The sequence below is a fragment of the Pinus tabuliformis genome, chromosome 3_1, assembly GCF_031772625.1.
Source record: "Pinus tabuliformis cultivar Carrire ecotype Pingquan chromosome 3_1, CPIR1, whole genome shotgun sequence".
Classification (NCBI taxonomy): Eukaryota; Viridiplantae; Streptophyta; class Pinopsida; order Pinales; family Pinaceae; genus Pinus; species Pinus tabuliformis.
The window spans coordinates 25,520,520-25,547,097 of NC_142301.1; the positions used below are offsets into that span (position 1 = coordinate 25,520,520).

The following is a 26,578-nucleotide window of genomic DNA, read 5'->3' on the forward strand; positions in this document are numbered from 1 at the left end:
ATTCTTCCTATTTCTTCTTCTTCCCTTTGTTTTTTTTCTTGCCTCCTGGTTGCTTGGTTTCTTTGCCTTTGTCAGTTGAGACATCATTTACTTCCGAGGCGAGAAGTTCCTCATTTGCATTTTGACTAGAAATCTTACAGGCCTTTTTAGATGTAGCCTTTTCTGATTTCGCGCTTGTCATGCCTATCACGCCATCGCCGGCATGAGAGTCATTGTTTGATTTAGGAGGAGGAGGAACGGAAAATTCCGGTCTGGGAGCGTCAGGGATTTTATCGTAGAGCGTGCCAGACTGAGTATAAATCAAGTCTAAGTACTATGCACGAGCAATAACTTGCTCTTCAGTGACGACTCCTCCCTTTGTCACATCTTCTGTAATGGAAGGTAACAATGACTTGATAAACCATTCAACTAAAAGCTGATTAGGAATGTATGTTTTTACCATTCTACGACAGCGTCGCCACTCATGAATATGATCAGATATGTGAGTGGCCGTCGTTTGCTTGAAATTGATAAGAAGTTATGTTCCTGTTTCGTACCTTATAGGTAACTGAAAATGGGTTAAAAAGGTTGTGGCTAGGGTACTGAAGTTATCAAACGAAGCTCTAGGTAATTCGATATACCATTTTGCTACTGGACCTGTTAATGTTCTCTGAAAAAGGCGAAACCTAATCGAATCATCATTTAGGGTGTTTGATGAACACCACAGATGGAAGGTCATCACATGATTCGACAGGTCTTCACCTGGATTTCCATTAAATTTAGGAATATCTAACGGAAGTTTGCACGGAATCACTGGCCACCAAGGGGCATAAGCAATTGGATCGTTCATTAACCGATTTAGATCTGGTAACTCTAAAGTCGCCACGAAGGGTAACTGTTGATTTAGGTTTGGCGAAGCATACCCAGGGTAAGATGGAATTGCCTGAGCAGTTGGTCTTTGCATACCAGCATAATTCATTTGATGCTGGTAACTTTGGTAAGGTTGATGGGCATAACCATGGTAGAATGGTTGATTTTGACCGTTTTGAATATACGGTTGCCCATTATTTGCAAATATTTGTTGCTCAGACCCTTGGTAAACTTGTTGGAATTGTGGTTGTTGATATTGCACCAGCCATGGTTGTGAAGCCATGTGTTGTTGTCCAATATTGGCTGTTTGACCAAGATGAGGGGTAATTGTACCCGTTTGGGCCTGTGTCATTCCACTAGTTGGCGATTGTGGTTGAGTCGTAGGGGTAAGAGGCTGTTGCATTACGACCTAAGAAACCTGAGGTTGGCACACAACAGGCAATGCTTGTACTTGCGACATCATCACAATAGCTGGCGTAGTTGGTATATTTGACATAGGTAAACATTGTTGCATTCAGTATACAACTCTTGGTTGTTGAGATAGTACGGGCACCCAACCACTGGTTGTAATTCCAGCATAACCTAAATTTTTTTGCAAACTATCGTATTGTTGTTCTCCCGGAGAAGACAATGAAAGGGTATATTGCCCCCCATATGGCGGTAATATGGTACTCAAAGGAATGATCTGCCTTTGAGGATCAAATTTCCCAAATTGACACTGTGAAGGATCAATTTGCTGAGACTCAACAGAAGAGTTTCCGGGTATTATTCCGGATGAACAAATAGGAACGAACCATACCATCGAAATAGCCCTTGAGTGGGCCCCATCTAGCGATTGAGAACTAGTTGGTATAGCTGGTATGCTGGAAAACATTGTTGGAGTGACAACAAGAAGTTCTGTCGTTGTTGTGTCAGATGACACAGTCCTAGATGTTGACAGTTGTTCAGACATTTCTAGTCTATCCAAAAGATTTCCTAGTGATTCTACAGGAGCTTCCGATAACGGTAGACTAATTTCTGATGAAGAAGGATACAGGGCGATCTCAACTCCAAATTGAGATGGAGTACTAGACTGAGGATCTTCCACAATCTCTTCTATAGCAATCAGACCAGGTGGAAGAGGTAGACCGTCAGGTCCGTAAAATATTTCTGGTGCCGAAGAAGGTATAGATTCAGTAGCGACAGATGTTTGGGGAATAACACCTTCTGAATCAGTTGTTAATGTAGCTTTTTTAGAAATAGAAGTGTTTACCCTCACACTAGGATCAGTTCTACTGTCCTTTAGTGGCTGCTGAATTTCTTCTGTAAAGGCAGGGTTACAAGAAATGTTTGGAGTAGCCGCAGTCTCTACTGGTGTTGGAACACGTGTTCCAACTTTACCAGGGGAATTTGACCCGGTTAAACGAGTTCGCTTTGTCCGTAGCAGTTTTGACTCTGGAGACAAAGATGGTTGGCTCGTAAGCCTCAGCGAATGACGGGGTTTCGAATGACTTTCTTCCACGATTACGGATTACTTGATCAGCTAAAGATCAGAGGGGAATATTTTTCCCAATTAAATGAATTTTAGACGCTTTGACACAACTTGTTTTTTCAATTTTTAAGAGTAAAAAAAAAACAAAAGATGACTCTAGTCTCCTTCGATTTTTAATGAGCTTGAAGTGACAAGTGCTCAAATGGACCTTTTCCTTTAAGGAGTCTGAAAAGGAAGGAAAGAGATTGCTCTGGAAGTCTAGACAGAGGGATTACCAAACCAATCGTAAAACTGCAGAATACTTTTTACGGTACGGTAGTCAATCTTCCCGAATGTTGTGTTCAGTGCATTGTGATCGATAGGGCGGCCGACACGGCTTCCTATGGATAAAGGATAAAGCCTATTGTGGTCTCCCAATACATACTCGACGGTACGTGGGAGCACAAGTCCATATTGGCACTTGTCATCTTAAAGTGGAGGAATCACCCAACCAACAATGAAAGCAACAGTTACCACGTTTTACGACGCCAGAACACATCTCTAGCCTAGACTTCTAAATGTTGTGCGTTAGGTTCCAAAGCGTTTTTAGATTCATTGAATTTATTTTATAGTTGATCTTGCTTAAGAAATTTGTCTTTCAGGTTCACGGCGTGATGTAGATGTACAATTCCTAAAATGCAGTCTAAGATGATAAACAATCATTTAATCTTCTTTTAGCAATGAAAATCCTAGCTACTAAAGAAAGAGAGATGATTTTCTTTCAACATAGAGCATAGAGCACACACTATAGGCACTGTCCTAAATCAAACCAACAAGCAGTCTAAATGCAAATGCACATGCATGTATTTGTTTTCAGCTTTCTTAGTGTATGTGATGAAAAGAAATCCAAGTGCAAATCTAAATTATTTCCAAAGCGACAATACTCAGAAAACTTCTTTTCAAAATGAAGTGAAAGTAAGAGAGACACTTTGCAATTTCGAAATGAAAATTGCTTTTCGGCACTTTAAAAAGTACAAATTCAAATCATATACAATAGTAACTATATAATCGACTATCAAGGACAATGGGATTGTCTTATATGGCTGAAAACAACAGCTACGACACTTTCAGATCAAAGAACGACAGCTCGATTATGCTGCTTTTTTGCAAAAGAGAACCGAAAATGATGCAAAATACATAAAACCACTTACAGCTCTTTGCACTATGGAGGCGGAAAAATGTAAAGGAAGGGGGTTTTTTTATAGAGATACACTGACCATAGACAGCCAAACTCCTGAATAGGACTGAAAACAATGAGTGAAAAAATGAAAGCCTGAAGGTAAAGTTAACCTTATCTGATCAGCGCACCTGTTACACAGTGAACTGAGTATGCAGCGCACCTGTTACACAGTGAACTGAGTATGCAACGCACCTACTGCACTTAGGAAGTGTGATGCATACAGACTGCCTTCAAGTCAGGGTGCGATGGTACCAATACGAGACTTTAAACAAGTTTTTGCTCACTATTTGTAATCCAGTTCGGGGATTTAAGCTAAGAAAGTGATGTTCAGTATATGAAAATCACAGAGGTGGATCTAAGGAGGTTACTAGAGCTACCACTCAGGGAAATTAGTCTGTTTGTAGATCGCTTGTTTAATTCATAAACAAAACTCGGAGATTGACTGAAGCAACATTGATCTACTTTGCATTCGTAAAACAAATGCAGTTCAAAGGCTAGCTGGCTTGGCTTCAGGATCCATATGTAATTTTATAAAAGAAACAAAGATAGGCTAACAAACAATCTAGTCGCTCCCCAGTGGAGTCTCCAATTTTTTACCGAGAAATCTAGTGTATATGCAGAAGTGCTAGTCCCACTAAGGGTGGTAGCTACCTTAGAAATAAACAAAGTAAAGCTATTTTCGTATTCCTTTATGACAAATAGATAAGAGGGGAATGAAGACACCAACCTCAATCTTGCGCTTGGTTCCTCACTTGATTCCTCTCCCTTCTGATAGATCCTCACTGCTTGCTTCCTCGTCAACCTAGCTTCAAAAAGCACCTGTGGAATCAAAGCAGCACAAATCTATCCGAGAACAGAGATCTACTAGCATAAACAATATAAGGTCAGATGTATATTGACCACACAAAAACATATATCATAAAATATGCAAGAATATGGAGGAAAACTTGAATAGCTTTATTGATATCAATAAAAAGCAGGGAGGATTACAACCAATTGTTCTAACCCAGCATCATCCTCTCAGCAGGAAGCCCTTCTTCACCTCATGAAAAGCTTAGATCACCCAACACTATGATGTTGCAGCAAGAAACCAACAGCACTTCCTCACAAGATACAAAATTCCAGCCTCTGGATCTCTGGGATGAGGGATCCATATATAGATGTTTACAAGGGGGGTGAGTCAGCTTCTGGGGTTTTATTAGTGTTCTCTCTCTGATAGTTCTTGATTCGACTTGGAGAATGATGATCTCTTACTCATCCCTGGGCAAATTCAGGGAGGCAAGTGTCACAGGAGAAGTTTCTGGAAGATTCCATGATTTTCCACCTCGCACACTGCCTCTGCCATTTGTCCATTCTCGCCCATCGCACCCCATAGAAGGGATTTTCAGTATGCATCACACCCTCTATGTGTATTTAGGTGGGATGCAGCGCACTTTGTCCATGGAGCAGGTGAGATGGTCCAGTTTTGACTAGTTCTGAGTAGTTTTTCATGGAGAACTTCTGGGAGATGATGTGATCAGCTGACCTTGTTCTTTTAGGGGTTGGAACAACACTTTTAGGGACTTAGGAGCCCTTGGTTTATGGACATTTAGGGTTGGGGTTGCAGTGCCCAAAAATGTCTATAACACTTTTTGCATATAATTTTTTCTCCTCTAATAGATTGAGCACCTTGTCAACATGTTGAACATGATCCTTCTACGACTTACTGTAGATTAGTATATCATCAAAAAGTACTAACACAAATTTTCTAAGGAAGGGTTTTAAAATGGAATTCATCAAACCTTGAAATGTAGAAGGTGCATTGGTAGGCCAAAAGGCATGACCAAAAATTCATAATGACCCTCATGAGCTCTAAACATTGTTTTGGAATGTCTTCAGTATTCATTTTGATTTGATGATATCTTGAACAAACATCCAACTTGGTGAAGTAAATTGCTACATGTAATTCATCCAATAATTCATTAATGACAGGAATGGAAAATTTATATTTAATAGTAAGATTGTTGAGCTCCCTATAATCTGGACACATGTGCCACGATCGATCCTTCTTGTGTACCAATACCACTGGAGTAGAGAAAAAACTTTGACTAAGTTGAATTATACCAACCTCTAGCATTTCTGCAACCATACGTTCAATTTCACTCTTTTGGGCATATGGATATCTGTAAGCCCTGATGTTTGGGGGAACACTTCCTGGAATCAAATGAATATCATAATCATCATCACGAATAGGTGGGAGGCCTTTGGGAGTCTCAAATACCTTGGATGATTGTACAAAACATTTTGGAGATCTGGAGAAATAGATGATTTCTATGCAGGAACCTCTAGTGAACATAATTGTGCAATTACGTCCCGTTGTTCTTTCTTTAGAAGCTTTGTCATGTTGTTAGAGTTTATTATCTTTATTGGTTTCCCTGTGATACCCCTTAATTCAACTTCCTTTCCTTCCCAAAAAAAAATTCAAGAAACATTCTTGAAAATTAAAGGCTATCGTACCCAAAGATTGTAGCCATTGGACTCCTAGTAAACATTTGCACCACCCATTCGAATGGAAAGCATTAGAAAGCTTGATATTATGGCACTTTCCAGAGATTTTATGGTTCCTCCATTTGCAACCATTACCTGACACTCTGGTGCTATATATAGGAAGCAATTCAATTCCTTGGCTATCTTACAATGAATAAAATTATGGGTACTACTCGAATCAATCAACACTATTACCTTTCTCTTCTTGATATACCCTTCTATCTTGAGAGTTTGAGAAGTGGTAATTCCTGTCAATGCATTACAAGATATGGTTAGATTCATTTCTTCTTTCTCTGGGATTGGTTCCTGGTGTACATCCTCTTCTTTTGACGTTTCTTGTTCCTTTTCTTGCTCCTCTTCCCTATCTATGTAAACTAATTTCTTCTAAGCACACTTATGACCTTTAGTGTATTTTATATCACAATTGTAACAAAGCCCTTTTGGTCTTTTTTCTTTTAATTGTTGTGGTGTCAACCTTGTAGGTGGTGAAAGGCTAGGAACAGCAACATTTCCATCTTTATAGTTGTGAATGGTAGGCTTCCTTGTTGCCATAATTTTTCTTTCCATTTTTCTTGCTAGCCTGAATGTCTTCTCCAATGAATCAAGTTCCCAATGACAAACCTCATGTTGAATGCTATCCTTTAAAGTCTTTATGAAGACATCAATCCTCTACTTCTCTGGAATATCATTTACCCTTATATTCAATTTTTGGAGGTCCTCAATGTTGTTATAGCTCTAACCCAGAAATATTATAGATCTGATATGAAATATAAGATAATGAAAATAAACCCAGAAATAATATGAAATGATTCTTTATTGATCAAACCCTTAAGGTAGGGCAACACCATACATTCACTCTTTAAGGAAGGAGAACACTCCACAAGCCATATGCCTGTTCATACAATAATACTTCTCTTCATATCCTCCATGTGGAGTGTCTAGCCTTTATATAGGCCTCATACATACAATACCATATATCATTACCATGGTTCCCTCATACCATCAAACTAATACCATGGGCCCATTACATTATTATTAACTACTTGTGGTCCCTTACATGACATGGGTTAACCACCTTATTTATTACTATGGCCCATCTCATTATTACATTATTACCTTGGGTACCTCCCTTGGTACCCCATATTATCCCCCCTAGGTATATAACATTCCACCCCCCTAAGCATGTTTCGTCCCCGAAACATGGGAAGAACATAAATAATAAGATCTACTCAAAAGAGTAGTCCACTGATACCATGCACATGCATCTAGCCATCCAAGAGAAAGGTGAACCCTAGATCTTGCTGGTGCCTCACTCGCTTGAGATGGAAGTTGACCGTGGCAGCTCTTCTGTGTTGATGTGTAGTAGGTGGATCTTCTTTCCTCACTATCTGTCATGTGACTACTTGGTTTCCATCTTGATGGTTGTCTTGCTGGGTGATGTGGGTGATGATATGTTGAAGTTTTAACCCACGATGGCTTTTTCTTTACTTCACCCTACTGTGGTGCCTGTTGTGGTGTCTTCTTTTTCAATATGACCTCAACCACTGAGCCCTCCTCTGATGTATCATCACCTGTAACTTTTTCTTCTTCAGCCTCTGTTTGTGTTTGATTGTTGATCATCAAAGGCTCATCATCTGATATGTCAGTCCCTTGAACATCTTCTGCTTCAGCCTCCATGTGCTCTACCTGTTTATGGATGGAAATATCCCGTAATGTAATTTTCTTCTTTTTATACCATAGCTTCAGGAAATTCTTCTGCACATTAATATTGATAGTACCCACTAATTCCATCCAAGGGTATCCCAAAACAACATCCATGTTATCCATATCTGAAGCATAAAAATCACCATGAAACACATACTTATCGATAGAAAGCTTCAAATCCTTATAGATTTGAACATCCTTATCATCAACCTGTGTATGTTCAATTTGTTTTGCTGGGACTTGCAATTTTTTTGCCAAATTAACACTGATAAAATTATGTTTACAACTAGGATTGATAGAAACAATGATCTTCTCTTTCTGAATCAATCCATGAATCTGCAATAAGGATATACCCGTAGCAATTAACCCCTTATGTGTCTCATTCTCCTTTTTTCTAGCCCGAGACCATTTGTCCAAAAAGACTTTTTCAAATTCTGCATCTGAAAGTTTGGTCAACTGCTTGTAGTCAAGTGATGAATTCCATTTTTGAGCCTCATCTCTCAGATTAATCACTATTGGAAGCCTCCAATATGTCCCATGTGAGGACTTGTATCTTTGTATGAATTCTTCAATAGTAGGACCATCATCTATTCCTGTAAAATATAGAACCTTGCTAGAAGCCATGAAGAGGGTTTTGAAAAAACTTGGCGAAAATTTGAAATGGCCACAAATCCGTCAATTTTGCTCAGAATCTCTATTATAACTTGTTTTTGGAAATGGAACAACCATTCTGCATCTGCCCATGTGATAGAAATCCTGATTCAGACACTAGAATTTCAGATCTGCGCTACTACTCTCCCGCCGTCACCCAAAATTTCTAAAAAAAGAGCTGATTTTAAATTAGCGATATCTCCCTCATCCGGACTCCGATTCGACTGATTTTTTTTTTGAAATTAGGTGGTTTTTCACAAAGATTCCATATCTACAATTAGATCTTGTAGATCTTGCACCAGGACATCCAGATCGGCGCCGCCAATTCGCTACCCCAAAAAATTCTCTGCAACCCCACTGATTTTGCAGATCTTGCACCAAAACTTACAGATCTGATCTGCAACTCGCCGCCCCAGAAACCCTGCAAAAATGAAAAATAAATTTCTCCACTTTTGTGCCCAAGAAAGTGCTCTGATACCACTTGTTATAGCTCTAACCCATAAATATTATAGATCTGATATGAAATATAAGATAATGAAAATAAACCCAGAAATAATATGAAATGATTCTTTATTGATCAAACCCTTAAGGTAGGGCAACACCATATATTCACTCCTTAAGGAAGGAGAACACTCCACAAGTCATATGTCTGTTCATACAATAATACTTCTCTTCATATCCTCCATGTGGAGTCTCTAGCCTTTATATAGGCCTCATACATACAATATCATGTATCATTACCATGGTTCTCTCATACCATCAAACTAATACCATGGGCCCATTACATTATTATTAACTACTCGTGGTCCCTTACATGACATGGGTTAACCACCTTATTTATTACTATGGCCCATCCCATTATTACATTATTACCTTGGGTACCTCCCTCGGTACCCCATATTATCCCCCCTAGGTATATAACAAATGTGCTCTGCCATTGAACCCTTTTGTTTGAGATTTATTAATTGGATAAATAACGTGTTTCTCTTTGTATCCTCATAATGTGCTATCATTTCCTCCATGAAAATTGACCAGGTGACAAGTGGTTTATGAGAACAAAGCCCTTTATACCATAAAAATTGATTCGGTTCTAAATATAAAGATGAAATATGTACCTTTTGTAACAGTTGCACATCATGTAGATCAAAATAATTCTCTATCTGTAGTATCCATGTTATGGGATCATTGCCATCAAACTTCCTCATATCGATCTTTGGAATATGGTGGGTCTTTATTCCAATTTTAGATTCTACGAAATCATGATTAACATTTATTTTTTTCTCATCACGAATTTCCTCTACTACCATTTCATCATTAGGAGACCTTTCTTGTAGTAGCCTTGTCCCACCTTTCTTCAAGCATTCCATGTCTTTTTTCAAATATTCTTTCATACCATCGATATTAGCTTCCATGGCACATATAAAACTACTTATCTTAGCTTCGATCATCCATCCAATTTTGCTTACTAGGTGTTTCTATTTTCTTGATTCGAGTCATTATTTTTCTTGTTTTTAGGAGATCGATATTTAAACGAGTGTAACTCTGTCATTTCATATCTTCTAGTTCTGCAATGTTTGCCTGTGGTATCCCTCTGAGTCCTCTTTCCAACCCCGAAGTCTGATAAAAATTGGATTCTCCAAGGAAGAGTTATGCTAAATCTCCCACGATGACTTGATTATAGATTGTTTTAGTAGAGAGAACTTTTACAAAGTGCCACGTGTCACTGTTTCGACCTTAGGACCTGAAACCGATATACAGAAAACTACAGGTTATCCTCTTTCTGTAACATTTTACAAAATTTCAATCTGATGCTCAAAGAGAAAGTTATGACTATTTTCCCCAGGTCACCTCTTTGGGATGTAATTCAGGAGCCTGCAAACACCCTAAATCTCTTGGACCATATATCCGAAAATATAGCGAAACAAGATTTGAAATTTGGACCCGAGGTTTAGAACAATTTCAGCTCAAAGGGGTTTTCTTTTTAGCTTCTTAAACGCTGTAGAGAAAAAATTATATCAAAAATTCCACAATGACCTATTTGAGATGGAATTATGGAGCTTGCAAAAACCCTAACCTCCTCAGATCATATATTCAAAAATATAGCGAGACAAGATCTGAAAATTGGGCTTGAGGTTTATTATGATTTCAGCTCAAACAATTTTTTTTTTAGCTTCTAAAACTTTGTAGAGAAAACATTATAGTGAAAATGTCACGATGGCCTGTTTGGAGCAGCAAAACCCTAGAATCCAGAGCTTTGATACCAAATGTTATGAAACCAACTCAAAAAAAGATAGAAAAGATAGATCAACGACTTAGAAATAAGCCTCTTCGAGGGGGCAACCTCCTTTACATTACACAAATGAGCAATTCTTGGATGATACAAATGACAAGACTTCCTTTCTATATATAGGAGTCTAGCGGGTCATAATATAATTAGAGCCGACATACCAATAATAATGTAAAGGCACAACAATAACAATAGTGGGCTTCTATGGGGCACAATAATAACAATATGGGGACTACATGGGCACAACAATATAATAAGGGGGTTGCACTAATAACAATAAGGGGTTACACTAGTAGTATAGGGACCTAACAGAGAACAAGTTCCACACTTCCACCTCCAGGGGGCATTATTATGCTACCTGGGCCACTTTTGTGTTCCTTCAAACAAGCGTGCCAAGATAATTTGGGAGGCGCACTATAGTCGGGTCGCACTACACTTTGATATGGAGAGAACTGTGGTCATACTACAAAAGTATTTTTATTGGCCAAATATCCAACAAGATGTTGCAAAACACATCAGATCCTACAGTACATGTGCCATCACCAAGCCAACCATTAAGAAGCAAGTTTTGTATACTCCTCTGCCTACTCCTAGTTGGCCCTAGGAATCCATCTCCATGGATTATATATCTGGCCTTCCTTCTACCAAGCATGGAAACGATAGTGTATTTGTGGTCATCGACAACGTTTCTAGGATGGCCATATTGGTTGCCTCTGAGAAGAGTATCACAGTGGAAGCCACTGCCAAAGTCTTCTTTGAATGAGTGTGGGTAAATTTTGAGGTCCTGCAGACCATTGTATTAGATCGGGATAGCAGGTTCCTAAGCACATTTTGGTCAAGCCTTTGGTCATTGTTAGACTCCAAACTCACCAAGTCGACTGCATTCCACCCCTAGACTAATGGTTAGACAAAGGTTGTCAACATGATGATTGTGCACATACTACACATGTACAACTCCAAGCATCCCCAAACATGGGATGAGAGTCTTCCCTATGTGCAACACAGCAATAACAGAGTTCTCCATAGCTCGACTAGCCATAGCCCATTTGAAGTGGGTCTCAGATTTCAACCATTATGTCCCCTTAATGTTGCACTGCATTTTGCAACTATATAGGAAGAATCTTCCCATGTTCAGTTTGAAGTTGATAAAGCCACTAGGTTTATTGAGTGCATTCAACACATCCGCTAGTAGGTTCATGACATCTTGGGAAAACCCAATTCCAAGTACAAACTATTATCACTCTGATAATTCCTTTGAAGTAAGAAAAAATAAAATCCAAAGGTAACCACAATCCGCTTTTGGAGATCAAGACCTAGCCTTCCTGATGCTTAGAGAGGGCTCTCTCTTTAAAATTTAACTTTGTTTTAGTTAAGATGTTTTAGGCTAGCTATGATTGTTCAAGGGGTTTTGATTTGTATTTGAGATTGGGTGGTGGGATCTTCTTAGACAGATGGATAAATTGATGTCTTTTAGACCATTGGGCTATGGAGTCAATTAATAAGGAAGCAAAACTGGATTAACTCACTAAAGGGGATGTTCCAAGGGCAAGATAGCAGAGTGTATTTCAGATGTTTGAGACAGAGGGGTGAAAGGGTTTCACTCGGGGTGAGAGAGCAGTTAAGGGTTCTCAAACCCAGATAATGAATGAGGAAGGAAGGGGTAATCGAAATCAAAGGGCAGTTAAGAATCCTTTAACTTGGATTATTCATTAAATCAATCTAAACCAAAGAGAAATTAAGAATTCTTTAATTTAAATATCAGAAGAAAACATTCAAATGCTTAACTGTTAAAACAGAGTGTGATTTAAACAAGTTCTGAAATATTATTCCAGTTTTAGCATTTAGATTGAAACAAATATAAGATTATGAATAACTTTGAAAAAAATGACAATAACACATGAAAATACTTGTCTGAAGTTCGCTCAACACATGAGTCCTTGGAAAAGTCTGATCTTTATTAATCAATCCAGCTTGTTGGCTCATCAACTGATACAATAACCTTCTGGGTCTTCTTGATCAAAAAGTCTATAGAAATTTCTAATATAATCCACCCCAAAATAGTTCAATTGAAAAAGTATTTATACAAATTCTAAACTGAAATATCTTGAAAAAATATCAATATTGGTTTTACAAATATCTCAAACTGTTTTACATTAATAGAACTTAAATAAAGGACACTCAAAACTAATGAATCTATTTGCTACTATATTTATGGATTGATGGTGACAAAGAAGAGAAATTTGAATTTGATAGCAACTCTTAATTGATGATGAGGCTTCCAAGTCACTAACTACCTCCTTCCTTTGTGCATTCTTCCCCATAAATTCTACAAAATTAGGGTCCAGTGATAACTTTGTATATCTCAATCCGAGATAGATATGTAAAACGTGAAAGAGATTATTGTAGATAATTATGTTATTGAGATAAAACTATTTCAGTTTCCAAACTTCAGCTCCAGCTGTTCACAATATTCTCGACAAAAAGATGTCAAAAACAAGACTTTGCACAGTCTGAAAAATAAGCTGTGAAGATATGCATTTATCTCCCTTTTTGTAATACCTGTGTAAAATGTGAGATAGGTTTTTGTAGATTGTCCTTTTAGGAACACAAACCTCCTCCAGTTTCTCAAAATGCATCTTGGATTGGCCATAATAGTTTCTGCAAAATTATGACTTAAACAGGAAATTTCTAGAAAATGTACCATTCCTGCTCTGATTTCATCTTTTAACCTTAATTTTCTTTTAACTGTTTTTACCTTTACTTTGGATAAACTTCATTGTTGCTGGTGAAAGTGTCTTCATCTCTGTTTAACCCTTACTGCCTCCATGTTTACTTTTACTGTTTACCTTGATTGCTCTATTTTTTCATCTATCTTCACTTTGACATGAATTTATTTTATCTGTATGCTTTGTAACTGTCTTCCATGTTGTTTGTCTTCCTGCTGGCTGCGTTTATTCTCTGTGATTTTTCAGTCAAATACACTTTTACTGATACTCTTTCATCTGGCTGATTTATCTTTTTCCTTTTACTGTGCTTATTTTACTTTCACTGTAACCTTTTAACTTTTACTGTACATCTTCAAATGAGAGGGTTGTTCTGGTTTTTTCTCAAAAAACCTAGAATTTGGGTGAAATAACTTCAAATTGGTGTTCTCGGCAACTGCAGAAGGTTGAAAGGGCTCTGGTACGAATTGAGAGCTTGATTGGGGTCTTTGCAACTTCTTCAAGAGTGAAATTGAGGTCAACTCGTAATTTTAAGGTTTGAAGGTGTCGCAATGGCTTGCAGAGCTTTTACAAAGAAATTGATCGAAAAAGGCCAAATAGGGCTTCTCGGCCTTTTTATTGAACAATGGTCATTTTTGGCGGGCAAATTACAAAGGAATAGTGGGTGATTTTTCAGGTTGGGCAGGGAGGTGGTTTCCCAAGCCATCGCACCACTTTTATGGAGGTGGCGGTATTTTGGCGAGGTCACTCGATCTATCTTAGCACTTAAAATGTAGCAGATGGGGGCTCGGGAAAAACCACTTTATCGGGCGGGTAAAGGTCGGACATCGGGTGAACCCAATATGGCTGTGAACCGTTGGATTTGGGTGCTAACTATCAGACGACATTTGGGTGACAGATTAGCACAGACGAAATGGGCAAAGGTTTTGGTGGGGGGGGGGGGGGGGGGGGCGAGGCTTTAATCCATGGTGGTTTGTGATTATTTACGAGTTAAACATGGGATTAAATGATCAGACGGGGTTAATAAAGGGATTATCTTAACTTTATCGAGAATTGGTGTGTTAAAAGGGTTTTGTCAGGGGGATGGTATTAAAAAAATTTATATATATATACACTTTATAGTTAAACAAAAGGTTGAGGTATTATATACATGATTTATTTGTATATGGGAAAAGTTATATTAGGAGCTATACTATTAATAGAAATTAATATGAACTGAAATGGGCGGAGTGAAAATACTACTAAGCATAATGTAACATTTTCACATTTTCTTAACATACACTTATACTTAGGATAAAAACTTTTTGTGGGTATTTTGAGTGAAGTGAAATTGAGATTTTTACTTTTCATAGGCAAATTCTGTTTAACCTTAGGAAAAGGGGTTTTATTAGGGTAATGAAGGGAAATGATTTTTATGAAAGGAATTCTAACAGTTGATGTCCATAAGTCATTAAGTCGAGGGTCTGGTCCACCAAAAGTCAGAGTAATGCTCTGAGCCTTTATGCCTTAAAGGATTTTTAGTGCTAGAACATACTTGTGGATGGGGAAATTAGTAAGTATAGGGATGAAATGAATGAGGGGAAGTCAATTAAATCAACTTATAAACTCCTGTTTTTGCTTTCTTAATTGATCATGCACATTGAAACATATGATTAAGCATGATAAATGTACTTTTGTCCAATCAACTTTATACTTCAGCAACCTTTCTTCTACTTACCCATTACTTACCCTAACATTTTTTCTTCACTTATTTGCGTGCATTTAGGCTAGGAGACCCTTATCATTCTTTTTTTCTTTAAGTAAACTATCTAATTCTAACCTTATATCTTCCAAGGGCTCAGATTAAGCTGATGAGCTCCTTTTATTTTCTCTACCTATCTAATTATCTACCAATATTAAGCTGTTTGGTCTGATTTTATTCTCTAACTATAAACATAAAATTTAAAGCATGAAATAGTCAAAATTAAGCAATTTGACTACTATGGCTTGTGGCATGTATGACAAGTTGCACACAACCATTATTTGCAGTAGAAGTAAAATAGTATTGGCATTTAGACTTGCACACTTTCATGATCTGTTTTTGTGTTTGGGGTTCATATATTTTCATTTTTTGATCTTTTCTTATTTTTTTTGTCCTTTGATATTTCTTTTAGGGCACACCCTCTTTACATTTTTTAATTTTTAATATGGAAAACATTTGCAGAAAGAAAAGGTATGTACAAAATTAAAGGCTTAATCTTAGCCAATTCAAAATTATGAATCCTATCACTATAAGACTCTAATAGTGGCTCCACATGGAGATGACATCTCCTTGTGAGATGTCAAGAACACCGTCAACTAGTAGCCTAACCCATTGGGCCAATCCCAAACATGTATATGCTTTGTTGTATAATCTTTGTGACTAAAACTCTTGAACTGAAAATACACCCTTTTCTGCAAACTAAAATCTGATCTAAAACTAAAAGAAGGTACTGCAATTCTCAAACCAAACGAATCGATCATCAATATCTTTAGGACCTTCTTTCTGGGCTTCAAGTTCTAATAAATTATTTCATAACTTGCTGAAAACTAAAAACTAAAATAAGCTGAATTTCTACCTACTTACTCTAATCAGTTGTTCAACTGCTGATTAGGTAAAATGAAACAACCAATGCAACCATTCAAGCATTATGTAATTTGATGTATTTTGCTGCATTTGCTTGTTTGTGATCAAAACTGAGATTCTAAAACCAATTACAACCTTGTCAACAAATGAGAAGATAAGGAAATACTTGATTTCCTTTGTTGACTCTAGAAACTCTACAAAAATATCTTCCAAGATATATACACTAATGTTTAATTGATCTAAGCAACTATGCAATTGTTCTGGATGGCCTCCATGCCATGAAAGTGAAATGTCATTTTCATCTTTATCACCTTGCAGATTTTCAGATAAGCTTTGTGATGATATTTCTACTAATTGAAATCTTTGTCTGGTGAAACCTTTATCATCTTGATTTTGAATCTCATAGTTAGTTAATGGAGAAAAATTCTGATAGCATTTATCATCTAACATATCAACTATTGAATTATAAAAGACGTGGAAGGATTGCTACAACCTATTACATATGGGTTTTAATGGGACTTCATGGATTTCTGCATGTTGTTCATCCTTTTCTTTGGAGATATTATACCATATTTCCTTTAAAAACTGAAATGATTCAAAACATAGTGGTATAGAACTTTCTTGTGTCATCTGATCAGACGTCTCAATAGAATTTGATAACTGCACTTGTGAAACTGAAGAACCCTGATTAAGATTTTCATCGTCTTCTTTGTTGTCAATATCAAAACTTAAAGACTGTTGATTTTTTATTTCTTTAAAGTTTTCTATAATGAACTGAAATGAAGCAAAACAAAGAGGCAAAGAAGTTTCACTTATTTCCAAATTTTCTGCACTTTCTTCCTCACTTTCATAGCTCATATGAATAAAATAATCACTGTTTTCAAGCTGCTGAAACTGAATTTCTTTATTTCCCAAACTAGTTTCTGATTGCTCTGTAAAGTTAGTTTGGAATTGAAGAACATAATTATCATCATACTAATCATATTTAGGCAAATAATTAAAAGAAGTAATGTCATCAAACATACACATTAGATTAGCAAATTGTCTCTGCACATATTGTTCTATAAATCTATCTTTTTATCTCTGGTAGTTGGAATTAGCAGGAATTTGTTCATGGCTATCAACCTCTTATTTTTGTGAAATAAATGTGTCATTTATTGAATTGAGACTTCTGTGATCCATATCCAATTTTTAAAAAATTCTTCCGCGAAAATCACATGGAGAAATTTTTGTCGACGCTTTTCGAACCGACCAGTGTGGTTCATCGTCAAGACAAGTTGAATGAGCAGATCTGGCTATGCACTTTAAATAGATAGGGCAGAATATCCACTGACTCAGATTTTAGCTAAAAAGTCAACATCTAGATTTGACCTGATAACGGCTAGTTTGAACATGATAAGGGGTATTATATTAATTTATATTATTTATTTATTTTATTTATATAAAAGAAATTTCAGTTATTAATATAGAATAAATTAATATAATAAATTAATTACAAATCAATTAATTTTAAATATATTAATAAACCTAAATTAATTTGTTAGAAATGTATACTAGAATAGGGAAAATTAGTAAATCATTAAATAATAATAATAAATAAATAAATAATTTCAAATATATTAATTAACATGAATAAGAATAAAATTAATTTTAAATTGTTAAATAAAATTATTAGTTAGTTATAACGGCTAGTTTGACCATGATAAGGGGTATATATATATATATATATATATATATATATATATATATATATATATATATGATTATTAATATAGAATAAATTAATATAATATAATAAGTAAAACATAAAATAAATTAATTTCAAATGTATTAATATATTAATAAAGTAAAATTAATAATAATAATAATAATAATAATAAATACATAAATAATTTCAAATATCTTAATTAAAAATTAATTAAAATATTAGTTAGTAATATAAATATGAGTTTGCACCGTTGTTCGTTCTCAAACCCTTAACGCAGAACAAAAACCTTGTGGGAACAGAGTCTCCCTGTGCGTTCAAAATAGAAATGGCGCTCCGGTCATGCGTCGAACAGACTCTACAAAGTCCAAATTTCATCCATGCCGCTCGTGTGAGCCTTTTAAACTTGCCGTAAACATGAAATCAAGTGCATATGCAGCAGAGACTTCGGGGAAACATCATAGGACTGTTATGAGAAGAGATGAATGCCCAAACAGAGAGCGCTCCTATTCATCAAGCTGTGAAACTTAATGGAGACAGGAAAAATCACTACAGAAAATCTGAAGGCACTTCCAGGCTCTGCTCTCTCAACTTGATGGTGTAAAACTGAAGAGGATTGAGATTCAAGCTTGGGGACCAAACAGATAAATTTATAGCCAAGCTTCCATCAAGCTTCTGATGGCTATGTGTCAGGTGTTCCACAGATCAAGGTAGAGAACTCCAGATGGAGTAATGGACCACTTCAGAAGCTCCCAACATTAAATTTATTAACTGCAGTTGATTTCCTTAATTTAAGGAAATCACTGCAGCTGGTTTCCAGAAATTAAGGAAAGACTGCAGTATACTTCCATAATTGTAGGCAGCAGTTGGTAAATAAATTGAAGGAGCTTAACATTCTCCCACTTGGTCCATACTTCCTAACTTAATGTCTCAACTTAAAACCCATTGATAATCTGTATTAAGTAATAGATACATGAATCATGGTGATAAGTCCTCTAATGACGAGTATTATCTTCCGTGTATTACTATGTATTTATTCTTATTATAATTTATGTGGCAACAATTTCTTAATGAATAAACCTTATGTTTATTCTTGGTCCTTCTTAAATGATTTTTCTCAAATCAACTTAAAGTGCACATAAATATGAGAAAAAACATCACAATAATTAAGAATTTCATTAAAATAACATTGTCCATACAATGAGAAACTACATAATGGAACCATGTCCCATATTCATTACATGATCCTTGAATTTAAACGGTGGCATGCCCTTAGTCAAAGGATCAATGATCATCAACTCAGTGCTGACGTGCTCAATGACCACTTTCTTTTCTTTAACACGTTCCCTTACAGCTAAATACTTAATGTCAATGTGTTTATTTCGACTCCCACTTTTGTTGTTTTTAGCCATAAAAATAGCAGCTGAATTATCACAATATATTCTCAATGGCTTAGAGATAGAATCCATAATTCTAAGCCTAGAAATGAAACTCTTAAGCCATACACCATGTAAAGCAGCGTCAAAACATACTTTGTTCCTTGAAGGTACCTCATTACTTTCTTTGCAGCTCTCCAGTGGTCTAAACCTGGATCACTCTGATATCGTCCCAACATTCCCACAACAAATACAATGTCAGGCCTTGTGCAGACTTGAGCATACATTAGGCTTTCGACAGCATAAGCATATGGAATGTTCTTTATTTGTTCCCTTTCAAGGTCGTTCTTTGGGCATTGGTTCAAATTGAACTTATCACCCTTCACAATGGGAGCTACACTTGGTGAACAATCCTTCATCCGAAATCTCTCTAAAATTTTATTAATATAGGTTTCCTGTGACAGACCCAAGATGCCTCGAAATCTGTCTCTATGGATCTTAATGCCAATGACATAAGATGCCTCACCCATATCCTTCATATCAAAATTTTTAGAGAGGAATTGTTTCACCTCATGTAGCAAACCCTTATCATTGGTTGCTAGCAAAATGTCATCCACATATAAAACAAGAAAACAAATTTTACTCCCACTAACTTTCAAGTATATACATTGATCCATAATGTTTTCTACAAAACCAAAAGAAGAAATTAAATTATGGAATTTCAAATACCATTGGCGGGATGCTTGTTTTAAACCATATAATGACTTCTTGAGCTTGCAAACCAATTGCTCACCATCACTAGAGGGGAATCCTTCAGGTTGTTTCATGTAAACCTCCTCCTCTAGATCTCCATTAAGAAAAGCCATTTTCACATCCATTTGTTGCAACTCCAAGTCAAAATGGGCTACTAATGCCATAATAACACGCAAGGAATCTTTCTTAGATACACGAGAAAAAGTCTCCGTGTAGTCGATTCCTTCTTTCTGAGTGAATCCCTTAGCAACAAGTCTTGCCTTGTATCTCTCAGTGTTGCCCAATGAGTCTTTCTTTGTCTTAAAGACCCATTTACATCCAATGGCTTTTGCACCATTAGGCAACTCAACAAGATCCCAGACTTCGTTACTCTTTATGGAATTCATCTCTTCCTTCATGGCATTGTACCATAGTTCTGATTCTTTGCAACTCATGGCTTGTGAAAATGACTCGGGATCATTTTCGGCTCCAATGTTGTAGTCAGATTCTTGTAGATACACAACATAATCATTAGGAATTGTTGATCTCTTTGGTCTAGTAGATCTTCTTAATGTTGTACCATCATCTTCCTGAGAAGTATGTGGTTCAACTTGTTGTTCAAAAGTTCTTGGCAACTCTTGAACTACCTGATCTACTGGAATGTCGTCAGCAGCTTGTGGAACTTCAACAATTGGTTGTTCAACACCAATTTGTACTTGAGGGGTGCTATGAACAATAACCAATCTATCACTTGAGGTGGAAGGTTGAAACTCTGAATGATCCTTCTCAGAAACTATGTTCCTGGTTTGATCGCTCCCACTGATCAAGTCATTTTCAAGAAACTTTGCATTTCTTGATTCCACAATCCTAGTGCTGTGAGATGGATAATAAAATCTGTAACCTTTAGACCTTTCAGCATATCCAATTAAATACCCACTAATGGTCCTTGGGTCTAGCTTCTTCTCTTGTGGATTATAAATTCTCACTTCAGACGGGCATCCCCAAATGCGCATATGTCGCAAACTCGGTTTCCAACCTTTCCATAATTCAAATGGCGTTTTAGGAACCGCCTTGGTTGGAACTCGGTTTAATATATATTCACTGTCGTCTTAAGTGCTTTAGTCCACAAGGATTTAGGAAGATTGGAGCTGCTAAGCATACTCCACACCATGTCCAATAAGGTTCGGTTTCTTCTTTCTGCTACACCATTCTAGTCAGGTGAACTAGACATGGTGTATTGGGCAACAATCCCATGCTCTTGAAGAAATTTAGCGAATGGCCCAGGTGCTTGTACATCTTCTGTGTATCTACCATAATATTCTCCACCTCTATCTGATCTCACGATCTTAATTTGCTTGCCGCATTGTTTCTCTACTTCAGCCTTAAAGATCTTAAAGGCATCTAATGCTTCGCTCTTTTTATGAAGCATGTAGAGATACATATATCGTGAGTAATCGTCTATAAAGGAGATGAAGTATCTCTGACCATGTGAATCCATGTCTGGACTACATATATCAGTATGTATGATCTCTAATATGTCTGAACTCCTATTGGCACCTTTCTTTGACTTGTTGGTTTGCTTTCCCTTTATGCAGTCCACACAAGTCTCAAAATCAGTAAAATCCAGAGTATTAAGTACCCCTTCATTTACCAATCTTTTAATTCTTTCTATGGAGATATGACCTAGTCTCCGGTGCCATAATTTAGAGGAATCTTCATTAATAACACATCTTTTAGTGCCAGTGTGAACATGCATTGAATCATAAGTGACATTGTTTTGTAAATTAATGCAGTAAAGACCATTAGACAAAATACCATTCCCAACATAATCAGATTTATAGGATAGACTGAAAGATTTTTCTGAAAAGTTTAAAGAATATCCAAAAGGTACAAGCCTTGAAACTGAAATCAAGTTTCTAGAAAAACTTGGAACATAAAAGGTCTTTTCTAATTCTAAAACAAAGCCACTACTTAAAGTTAAATAACATGTTCCTATAGCTTCCACATGCGAGCCCATCTTGTTTCCTGATAAGATGCTTTGCTCACTTCCCACTGGTTTCTTTAGGTTTTGTAAACCCTGCAAGGAATTTGAAATGTGAATTGTTGATCCAGAATCAATCCACCATGTGTTAATATTGACGTTAACCATATTAGATTCATAACAAACAAACGAGATTAAATTACTTTTGTCCGCAAGCCATTTCTGAAATTTGGCGCATTCCTTCTTCATGTGTCCCTTCTTTTTACAGAAGAAACACTTGGAATCCTTTTTGATATCGGCTTGGGGAGGTAATTTACCTTTCCCTTTCTGATTGGCTTGAGATTTTCCCTTTCCACGTGTTGCCAGCATTACACTCTCTCGCAGTTCCATCACCAGTCTCTCTTCCTCTTGAACACACATGGTCGTGAGTTCATTAATTGACCATTTATCCTTAATAATGTGTGTTGTATGAGATTTTGAAAGGTCCATATTGGTGCGGAAGGGTGTTCAGGATGTAGTGCACTAGGAAGGACTCCAATATATCAACCTCGAGTTTCTTCAATTGAGCCACAGTGTCCCTCGTCTGCATGATGTGCTTGCGCACACCTTTCACACTGGTGAGCCTTAGGGATGAGAACTTCATGATTAGGGTGCTTGCTAGTGCCTTGTCTGAAGTGACGAATTGTTCATCAATGGCCTTCAACAAGTCTCGGACCTTTTCATGCTGATCAACGGAACCACGAATACCAGCTGAAATTTTAGTCTTAATGAACATCATGCTTAGACGAATGGATCGCTCCCATCGTTCATAAAGCGTGATGTCCACTGCAGTGCTGGTATTAGTGAGTGCCGGTGGTTCATCTTTCCTAATAGCATAATCTATGTCCATCCACCCCAAATGAAGGAGAATCCTCTCCTTCCAAACCTTATAGTTATCTCCCTTAAGTTCAGGGATATCACAATGAATTTTAGAGAAATTTGCAGGTTGTACAACTGCATCAAAATTAAAGATCACATGCTTATGTTAAATATTGAGGCCTAAATAAAATTTCATGTTTTACCAATGTAAATCATGCTCAAAAATTGAATCTAACGACATAAAAATTGCCTGTGGGCCAAATTTTTAATTCAAACAGATTCAATTATTCATAGTTTTGAACTTTATGATAAAACTTATTAATTCATAACTCCTGTGGGTAGGTTATGAAATTTTATCCTAATTAATTACATAAATATAATAAAAATTCCTGTGGGATAAAATTTATTATATTTAGTCTAATTAATTACAATTTAATGTCTAAATAATCCTTATGTGATCCTAACCGATCATAATATATAATTTTATTTAATTAAAGATGTGGCTATTCTATAATTAATTAAAAATTATATGGATCACTAGACATTATTTCTTATAAATTGCATAAACAAAAATATATATATATGGAAAGCGGAAACAATTACCACACTAATCAAACTCTTGAAAAAAAAAAAAAAAAAATTTCTTATAAAATTATAAACATTTCTTTAACCAGAGTAAAAAAAAAAAAATGTTTAGTAAAATGAATATGTCAAAATGACATTTTAAATAAACTTCATACAAGAAAACTATATGAGTAAAAATTGCGATAAATATTAGTATTACTTCAAATGACAGCAGGAATTTCTTTTTAAAATAAATAAACCTTAAATTCCTTTTTAATGAAAACCATATAATTAAAATAGTTGATATTTTGGGGAAACATATTGTTCTTAGTTCACAGAAACTTCATGAAGACCAAGAAAACTAATGCGAGAATTAAAATATGCATTAATTAAAAAGTTATTTTATTAAAAAAAAAAATATATCCCATAAAAATTGGTTCAACGAATATGGTTAAAGGGTATATATATATGTATACACCATATATGGTGCCAACCCACACCGCACATAAACCAAAAAGAAAGGGGCCCATAAACCTTATCCCATGGCATTAAAAATTGGTTCAACGAATATGGTTAAAGGGTATATATATGTATACACAATATATGGTGCCAACCCACACCGCACATAAACCAAAAAGAAAGGGGCCCATAAACCTTATCCCATGGAAAACATATGTGGTAAAGGTTTAAATTACGTGATGGATATATAAGTATATGGTTATAACCATAACCTATCCCAAACTTACTATCGAGGGCTACACACCAAGGCAGAGATAAATAGCCGCTCTGATACCAAATATTAAATTTCAGCAGCGATTCTATATGCGGAATTACAACTTAAGGAAATCATAAAAACTTAAAAATTGTAAAAACTCGAATGAACTTTTATGCCCAGTAAAAACGAATTACAATCCATACATACCGTGAATTCAATAGGGACTCTAGTGTCAATACGATTTTGGTAATAAAGATCAATGCACTCCACATCCAGTCTCTTCAAGCTTCCCTCGCAGCAGGCGCGAACATATGCAGGATCTCCTCGGACCTCCCGTTTTCCATCTGGAAAGCTGACTCCAAACTTTGTAGCTAATTGGACTTTGTCTCTTATCCCTTTAATGGCCTGCAATTGCAACAATAAGTTAAGATCCGGAAGAACAGGGCTAAGCTCTATAGCATTTTCAATGGTAATTGTAAAGAAAACAGAAAAAAAAAAACAGGAGGGGGCCGTCCCACCTTTCCAATGAGGATTTCGTTGGTAAAAGGGCCATAAAGGTCTGAAGTGTCCAGAAAAGTGATGCCCCTGGAGACAGCATGGCGGATGTGAGATATCATTTCGTCGTCGGGTTTTGGAGCGCCATAGAAGGCAGACATGCCCATGCAACCCAACCCCTGAGCTGATACTTCTAGTCCTTGCGACCCCAAACTCAATCTACGCACTGCTAATTGTGCCATTGCTGTGTTGTACTGTACCCCCTTTTCCAAATCACAGCAAATGTTGGACCTTCGACTGTGGAGTGTACATATTTATGGATTGGACGCAATGAATAGTTAACCACAGTCTTAACGAGATTTCACCCAATTCGCCGATCAGTAAGAGAGCGGGTCTACTTTCTCACCAATTCGTTGATCAGTAAGAGAGCGGGTCTACTTTCTCAGCGCGAGCAGTAAGCAATCGGCAGCTCAGCATTATAAAAGTCCGTGCGTGAGGAGATATGTACTCTATTGATATGTACTATGAAGGACACAATCACTGTATTCCCTTTCCGCCAACTGCTCAATTAAAGGTGATCAAATATGTAGGATACATAATAAATTAATTAAAATTATGGTCAACAAACACGAGGGTCAGCATTTCTAGAAAATGGAGAAATTTATGATAATAAACGACTCCAGCGAGAGGGCAGGCCTACTTTCTCAGCGCGCGCAGTAAGCAATCGGCAGCTCAGCATTATAAAAGTCCATGCGTGCGGAGACTCTATGGGATATGAATGGACACCAAAGCTCAAACTATGTACACCTAACCATGCTGATATTTTGATATATATATATATATATATATATATATATATATATATATATATTTCTTTTGGAGGGGCGAGCAAATGATAAACTCCAAAAGCAATGATAAACGATAAATGAACGACCCCAGTGAGAGGGCGGGCCTACTTTCTCAGCGCAAGCAGTAAGAAGCAATCGGCAGTTCAACATTATAAAAGTCCATGCGTGAGGAGATATGTACTCTGTCGGATATGAAGGGCCCCAAAGCTCAAACTATGTACACCTAACCATGCTGATATTTTGAGATATACATAAAATATATATATATATATATATAAATTTCTTTTGGAGGGGCGAGCAAATAATATATTACTTATCATTTGCTCGCCCCTCCAAAAGAAATGGAAATGGTCTTCTTTTGGTCGTTTCAACAAGGGAGGCAAAAACATCATTAACTTGTATCTCACGTAACGATGCTGAGGTTATAAATATTTATTTTGGTTATTTATTTGAAAGTTTAAATTAGTAATTCCCCAAAGGTGTAAAGAGACACTATAAAATTTTTAAATTGAAAAAGTTATTTTATTTTTTATAATTAAGCAAATAGTAATTGGTAAGTTAAATTTAATTTTTTTTGTGTATTTTTTTTAAGTTTATAATATGTAAGTATATTAGAGTTGGTTAACAAAAGCATCCTCAAATGTCATTATAACCGAATATTTAATACTTGACACTCAAAACGCCTTCTAGAAATCAACTGGAGTAAATTAATTGTCATATTTTAAGGTAGTTTAACATATGAGATGGTCTTTTTTGGCATTTTGTTCTTGTTAATTTTGCTCAAAATTATGTATAAATTTTTAAAGATCATAAGCTTATGTTGTGAAAATGGAGTGTGTGGGGGATCCATTTATGCATGCAAAAGCATATTTTAAATAACAAAAAATTATAATGTTGTTAGAAATTGTATTACTAGATTACATCCAAAAACAATTATTTTGTCTATTAGTTAGATTACATCTATTTTAAATACAAATTGAGTGGTTCTAATCATTCTGAACATGCATTTTTATAAAAGGGCACAATTATTATTTTGTTTGTGAATCATTTCAAATTTTCTTTCTAAGGTCACTATCAAGCTTTTCAGCAATATAAAATTTACTTGTAGATACAAGATTATCAAAGCACCATGACTGTACCAAAACAGGATAGACTTCAAAGATTTATGAACACAGAGCGATCACGAAGACCTCTGGACAATGGCAGTTTGCAGCCAGCAAGGAATGACGAGGACCTCGGTCAAAGTGCACTGACCAAGGCCCATGGAGA

The 26,578-nt window shown here is 36.3% G+C and overlaps 1 protein-coding gene across 1 annotated transcript in view; it reads right to left on the bottom strand.

Moving 5' to 3' along the window:
• Nucleotides 1-24,956, bottom strand: part of LOC149185587 (putative aldo-keto reductase 2) — a 44,427-nt gene extending 19,471 nt beyond the window's left edge. Inside the window, exons 1-2 of the mRNA XM_089410732.1 lie at nucleotides 24,485-24,956; nucleotides 24,174-24,371 (exon numbers count right to left, since the gene is read on the bottom strand). Coding sequence (XP_089266858.1) covers nucleotides 24,174-24,371; nucleotides 24,485-24,703 — 417 coding nt within the window. The 5' untranslated portion in view covers nucleotides 24,704-24,956. The remainder of the gene's footprint in view (nucleotides 1-24,173; nucleotides 24,372-24,484) is intronic.
• Nucleotides 24,957-26,578: the final 1,622 nt, after the last annotated feature.